At 44.2% G+C, this 7,192-nt stretch overlaps 1 protein-coding gene across 1 annotated transcript; it reads right to left on the minus strand.

Moving 5' to 3' along the window:
• Window positions 1–294: 294 nt before the first annotated feature.
• Window positions 295–736, minus strand: LOC308431815 (small ribosomal subunit protein uS10-like; the record flags this gene model as incomplete). Its single annotated transcript, XM_080931435.1, has 1 exon — window positions 295–736. Exon 1 carries the CDS (start codon window positions 652–654, stop codon window positions 295–297), a length of 360 nt encoding a protein of 119 aa, XP_080787561.1. The 5' UTR covers window positions 655–736.
• Between the last annotated feature and the right edge of the window lie 6,456 nt (window positions 737–7,192).

The raw sequence follows: 7,192 nt of genomic DNA on the forward strand, positions 1-7,192 counted from the left end.
CTGTGGGTTCTCTCATTGGCTAGAAACACCCATCTATAGCCTCTATCCAGTGCTTACTAGTCCTGCTTAAAAAAAGAAAGAAAGAAAGGGAAAGAAAAGAACCAGACATAGTACAATGTGCTATGTCATAATTAATCCCAGCACCCGGGAGGCAGAGGCAGGGGGATCTCTATGAGTTACAGGCCAGCCTGGTCTACAAAATGAGTTCCAGAAGAGTCAGAGCTACACAGAGAGACCTTGTTCTTTTTTTTTTTTTTTTTTTAACAATTAAGTCAATTTATTTAAATAGTTGACTTAGGCATCTGCAATGGTGACTTCAGCCTCCACTCCTAGCTCAATACTGATGGAAGTGATCTGTTTAACAATCTCAGAAGGACTATGTAAGTCAATGAGTCGCTTGTGGATCCTCAACTGGAATCGATCCCATGTCTTGGAGCCTTCACCACAAGGTGTTTTTCTGGTAGTGATCCTCAGGGTCTTTGTAGGCATGCGCACTGGTCCTTTCACTTTCAGATTCTTTTCCTTAGCGCCTCTGATCAAGTCCGCACAAACCTTCTCCAGCGACTTCACGTTGCGGCTGGTGAGCGTGATCCGAATTCGGTGAATCGCCACTTCGGGCTCCACGGGCGTCTTTCCGGTATCTTTAAATGCCATGGCTGAGGCGTTGCTTCCTGACCGACTTGTTCCTCTGCAGGAGCGAACAGCGGTGAGTCAGGACGGAGCAGACTGGAAGGAGCTCCGCAGCCCGCACCAACAGGTCTCAGAAAGCGACCTTGTTCCTAAAAACCAAATAAAACAAGTAAATATAAGACTCCAGTTGGAAGATGGTAAACTGAGAGCCCCTTTCCTTGCGGAGGATCCAGACATTCTCTTTGCTCTGGTTCTTAGGCAATCCTCCCTCCCATGATCTCCAGCCTGATGCTTACAGGCAGGTCTTTGACCGAGAAGTCGGATTTCCGCGCTGAAGCACAGTTCTATTTTAGCCCACATCTTTTTTTCTACAAATTCCATCTGTCCACAGGGCAGCCATTTGTGTGTGGTGGTGGGTTTTGGGTTTTTCACATTTATTTATTTTGTGCGTGTTTGTATGTGAGTATTCGGGTATCACGGTCACACATCACACCCAGAAGACAACTTTGAGTCAGTTCTTACCTTCTGCTTTTTGGGTTTCCGGGATCAAACTCAGGTTGACAGGCTTGTCGACACATGTCCTTACCCACAGAGCTATCATTTTGCCACCCTTGGTTTAGATTTTTGAGGCAGAGTCTCATGTAGCCCAGGCTGGCCTCAAACAAACGTTGACTCTGCTTGATCTTTCTGCTTGTACTTCCCAAACTCTGCGACTACAGGCTTATACTACCACACCAGGCTAGCTGCTTCGCCCACATCCGCAGCACATGGCTTGATCAGGGATTCTGGAGGCTTCTTACTTTAATTTGGATAAGGAGCCATCTTAGGGCTTCCTTTTAGCTCAGAGCAGTTCTTTGCTGCAACCCTGAGGCTGACGAATCAGTTGGCTCAGGGCTGGCACAGGGCTGGTTCTATGTGGTTAGTGCTGTGGTCCTTGACCTTAGCTGTAAATGTCTTTAGAGTAGGATGGGGGAATGGTCTCCGTGAAGTCTCACTTCCACCTTTGTAATAGTATCTGTCTGTCTGTGTGCGTGCATGCGTGCGTGTGTGTGGAGGTCAGAGGACAACCTGCAAGAGCCAGTCTTCTGCCACATTTACATGGGTTCTGAGAATTAAACTCAAGTTACAGATTTATGTGGCATGTACCTTTACCCCCTGAGCCATCTTGCTGGCCCCATACTTTCATTTTTGAGACAGGGTCTCATATAGCCCAGGTTGGCTTCAAACTTGCTAAATAGGACCCACTCAAGAATGACCTGCACACTGGAATGCAATTGAATTTCCTGTTCTTCAAATCGTCAGAACGTGGTTAGGGGTCCTCACCTCTTGAGCATTACATGTATTACAAGTGTGTTACAGTATGCCAGGCCTTATCTTTTAGAATATTTCCAAGCAAGCATTAAAACAGACTATAATCAGTTTTTACCAGCAGAAGAGGCTCTGCAAGATTTGTTCATGAATTAGCTCAATATAACATTTTTGGGGCTGTGCAGTAGATGTGAACAGACGGCATGCATGGCTGGGGAATGGGGCAGACCACTGAAGTACACCCTTTCTTTGGTCAAGAAGCTTCTGGGCTGACCCTTTCTTGACACCCAGACATAGCCTATATGTTTCTTTGTCTTCAGACCCAGAATTGATGTTTTTTTGCTGGCATTCTCCTGGGACTTGACCTTGACCTGGCATCTTAAAATGATTCCTTCATGAAGTCACCTTGGACCTGCCTGTACACTGAGGCCACAATCTACCTATTGGGAGGCTTGTTAGGAAAAGGAGGTGCGGCGAGGCCCGGAGGTGAGGGGAATCCATGTTGGGAATCCCTTCCCCCCTGAGGGACCAGCCACACAACAGTATAGAACGGAATAGAATTTACTTAGGTCATGGAGGAGTTAAGAGGGTAGTAGAGGCAGCAAGAGAGAGAGAGAGAGAGAGAGAGAGAGAGAGAGAGAAAGGGGGAAGAGAGAGAGAAGATAGGAGTAGAGGAGTAGAGGCAGGCCATGAGCATGTGAAGGGAGGAGAGATGGGAAGGGGAAGAGGAGAAGTAAGGGCAGGGGGTAAGGGCAGGAGAGCAAGAGACAGCAAGTGACAGCAAAAGAACAAGAGAACATGAGAGGAAGGGACAAGCAGACCCTTTTAAAGTGTCAAGTCACTGGGGCAGAGCATACCTGGCTACTGTCAGGTAACTGAGTGGTGGGGTTTACAGAATCCCAACAGGGCTTATAGATTCAACTTCATTTTAGAGTACATATATTGCAGTTCAACATTTTGAGGGTCTTAAAATCAGTTCTTAGTATCTCTCAGCCCGAGACTTTGTTTCTAGGGCTATCTGGACTCCCTGGAGTCACTGCCAATAGGACTGCAGGGAGAATCCAGACCAGTCTGTGATGACCAGCCTTAGGATACCAGTGTGGCTTTCTGGGATGTCTTCCACTCTCTGGGTCGGCCACCAGTCTTAGCCTGTTCCGTTGCTTCATAGAATCCTTAAATGGAGCTGTTCAGTTCCTCTAGAAGTACAGGAAGAAAACAGAGGAGGAGTGAGGAGAGAAAGCCTGATGCAGCAGACACAGGGAAGGAAGTGAGTGGTACTGAGGGAGGAGGAAATGGCAAACAGCGACCACATACACCAGTTGATGGCAGCGGGAGGGGGAGGGTGGGAGGAAGGCAGAAAGACAGAGTTCTACACATCCTTTTCACCAGCATTCCTGGTTAACATTTTATACTGACCTATCAAATACGCACGAGAACATAAGCTAGCAAACTCTCAGCTTTAATTAATGATGGAGTCTATTGTCTCCAAGTTCTCCCCGTCTCCAGGGAGAACTTCAGGCTGCCTTCCCACGTCTTTCCGTTGTCTCTGTAACACAGTCTGTGATGGCTAGTCCCAGTTGTCAACTTGATTACATCTGAATGAGCTATAATCCAGAAATGGAGGGCTCACCTGTCATCAACATAGTGAGGCTGGAAGACATAGGCGTTTGATCCAGATCTTGAGGCTTAGTGGCCATGAAAAACTTAGGCCCAAGCAAGGTGGTACATGCCTTTAATCCAGGAGACAGAGGCAAGCAGATCTCTGAGTTCAAGGTCAACCTGGGACAGATCAAGTTCTAAGTAAGGATCATTTTAGGTCCAGGAGTGGTGGTACACACCTTTAATCTGGGCCATGCAGGAAGCATACATAAAGACAATGGAATAAGGAAAGCTTGCTTCTTCTTGACCTGATTGTACTTAATTGGCCAGCATATCTGTTGGAACCTACTGCATCAGGATTCCAGTTTATACAGAAGACCAGCTGAATGGGACTGAGAAACTACGTGATTCTTGAACTTTCCATTCATAGCTGATTGTTGTTTGGTTAGTTGGCTGCTGACTATAAGTCATTACAATAAGTGTTCTTACTATATAGAGATATTCCATAATTTCTGTGACTCTGGAGAACCCTGACTAATACACAGTCCATTGGCTGAACTAGGAGGTAAGTAGAACTCAGTGGTTTCCATTCCCTCCTCCCGACCCCAGCAGAAGTGGTTGAGAGTCAATAGTTTCTTTGTGGGTAGTTCAGTGTATTGTTCTCTCATGGGACTTCCCTCCTTTCATTCTGCCAGATCTTATTTTACTCTCTCTCTGGACATGTCAATAAACTTTTCAAAATAGTTTCCATCTGCCATGGGATGGGAACACTTTTCTAGGCTTTCACTAGAACACAGCATATGAATGTAAAATGAGTTTTCACTTATAAAAGACTTTTGAAAGCTTAAAGTGGTGGGTGGCTCTTGTCTGTAATCCCAGCATTTGGGAGATCAAGGCTGGAGGCATAAATTGGAGGCCATTTTAGGCTACAGAGGGAGTTCCAAACCAGCCTAGGCTACTAGGTTAGGTAGGGAGAGTAGGGAGATCTGTCTCAAAACAAACAAACAAGCAATCAAACCAAACCAAAAAAAAAAAAAAAAAAAAAAAAACCATAAATGAGTTCTATATCATGTAAACTACAATGTGAGTATTTTTTTGTGAAAGCTGTAACCAGGATTGAATTGATTGCCACATCACACACTTTTCATTATTTAGTATGGTTGTCAGAACGGATGTTGTTATTATGTGTAATGGTTTGAATAAGACTGGCAACCATGGATTGAATACTTGATTCCTAGCTGGTGGAACTGTTAAGAGATGTGACCTTTGGTTGTTAAGAGCACTGACTGGTCTTCCAGAGGTCCTGAGTTCAATTCATAGCAGCCATATGGTAGCTCACAATTATCTGTAATGGGATCTGATGCCCTCTTCTGGTGTCTGAAGACAGTGACAGTGTACTCATATACATTAAATAAATAAATCTTAAAAAAAAAAAAAAAGGTGTGACCTTGTTGGAGAAGATGTCTCACTGGGGACTCGCTTTGAGTTTTCAAATGCCCATAACCACCCCCAGTTTGTGCTCTCTGCCTTTTGCTTGAAGATCAAAAAATGTGAGCTCTCAGCTCCTGTTCCATTGCCTTGCCTGCCTGCTATGGCCCTGCCATGAGGGTCATGGACCCACTCTCTAAAACTGTAAGAACAAGCATTCTAATATATGAACTTATGGTAGCCATTCTCAATCAAACTAGCACAGCACGCAGGAGACAGGAAAAGCAAAGATGGCTAGAGGAAGGGAACAGAGTTTTTGGTAGAAATCTAAGGACCCAAGTCTTTGCAGGCAAACAGTAATGAAAATGATATAAAATATGGTCTAAAACTCAAGAAGTGAAGGTCTGACTTTAGTTTGGTACCAGAAAATAGTATAATATCTTCAGAGAGTGGGATGGGGTTTCAGAATGATACAGAACCTTCTAGAAAAGAATTGCAGAAGCCTTAGGTTGAATAGTCTGATATATCTTCACTTTGTGGTTAGTTATATGGTGTGTACCTGCAGCTAGAAACAGTGATAGGCTGACAAGGAGTCCACCTTGGTCCATTCAGAGAGATTGTGTAGTGTTGAGAAGCCCCACTACTTTTGACTGGTAACAGCCACGAACCTTTAATTCAATGGCTTTTTTTTCAAATAGATTTTTAATTGATTTTTGTTTTTTATATTTCATTTCAATTGTTTTTGTGTGCTTATTTATTGGGTGAGGGCAGCATGTGAGGTTGGCATGTATGAGGGCCAGAGGACAACTTGCAAGAGTTGGTTTTCTCCTATCACATGGGTCACAGGAATTGAACTCAAGTCATCAGTTTTGGTAGGTAGTAAGAACACTTACCCACTAAGCCAACTCTGTGGCCCTGAATTTACTTCTTCAGTATCAGACATACTTAATTCTTCTGAGCCTCTGTGCAGTTCCATGAGCCAAACTATAGACTTCCCTTTCCAGAAAAGGACCCAGCGTTAGCAGTAGTCACTCTTCTGAAATGTGTTGCAGAGAAGGAAGAACAGGACATAACCCTCAGTCTGGACGGACTCCTGTGGGCTCTCCATCTGTCTCTTCCTTTCACTGTGGGGAACCAGGCTTCCCTCCACACCTACTGAGAGGACTTGAGAGCTGTCAGTCTGAGCAATGCTCCATCTCCTAGCTTCATAGGTGTCTGTAAAATGTTACCCATTTCCCTCCTCATCACTGAGGTTAGTGTGAGGATCAAGTACATCTCTCAGAATGGAGACCAAAGGACTGGGGAAGGGAGGCAGAGTATTGAATACACTTCCAAAAGAAAATGATCCCTGCAGCACACAGTGCTGGTTGGTGCGTGTGCTACCAGGAGAGGTGGTGACAACCTCCTTCCGTTTCAGAAACAGCTCCCAGAGTGGTCTGTAGGCGGATTCACATGACACATCCTTAAATTGACGCCATTCTGTGCCGTTTGCTCCTTGTTCGCATTTCAGCAACAACGGATTGTTGTGTTTCTAAGTTTGATTCCTGATTGGTTGTTTACATGAACATCCAGGCTGCCTGGCATGGTATCCGGGCCAGGATTTATTCTATTGAGTCCTGAATCCTCACCGGTCATGCTGTATGTGAACAAGTGAACTGGAATACCTCAAGAGAGTTATTAAGTTGGTTGCTTGTTATCATATTTTAATATAAAAATGTTAATATGTATTACTGGAGAAAATTATAGTGATGATGAAAATTTGCCTGCAAACTGTCCTGAATGCAATCTCTCTCTCTGACGATATGTCTGTATGAGGAGCATTTTGACTCTCGGGTGTTGCTGCTTTTCTGTTCTCACTCCTCTCGGAACCCTTGCCAACATACCACTGACATTTGAGAAAGAGAATAAAGCAGTTTGGCTTCTTACTTGTAAAGCCTTCTGTTTCCGTAGTGACGTAAATAATTATGGAATATATCAAAAGTCTTCTTTAGACGACGTGAGTTTCTTTCTTTCTTTCTTTCTTTCTTTTTTTCTTTTTCTTTTTTTTTTTTTTTTTTTTTTTTGAGATAGGGTGTTGCTTTGTAGCCCAGGCTGGCCTGGAGGTTAATGTGTCCTGCCTCAGCCTCAAAAGTGCTGGTACTGTAGGTGTGTGTCAACAAATGAAGAACAGATCTGACTTTGAAAAGATGGGTTTGGTTCCTATGAGATATATGGATCACTTTGTACA

This window comes from Micromys minutus (genome assembly GCF_963924665.1).
Source record: "Micromys minutus genome assembly, chromosome: 17".
NCBI classification, from domain to species: domain Eukaryota; kingdom Metazoa; phylum Chordata; class Mammalia; order Rodentia; family Muridae; genus Micromys; species Micromys minutus.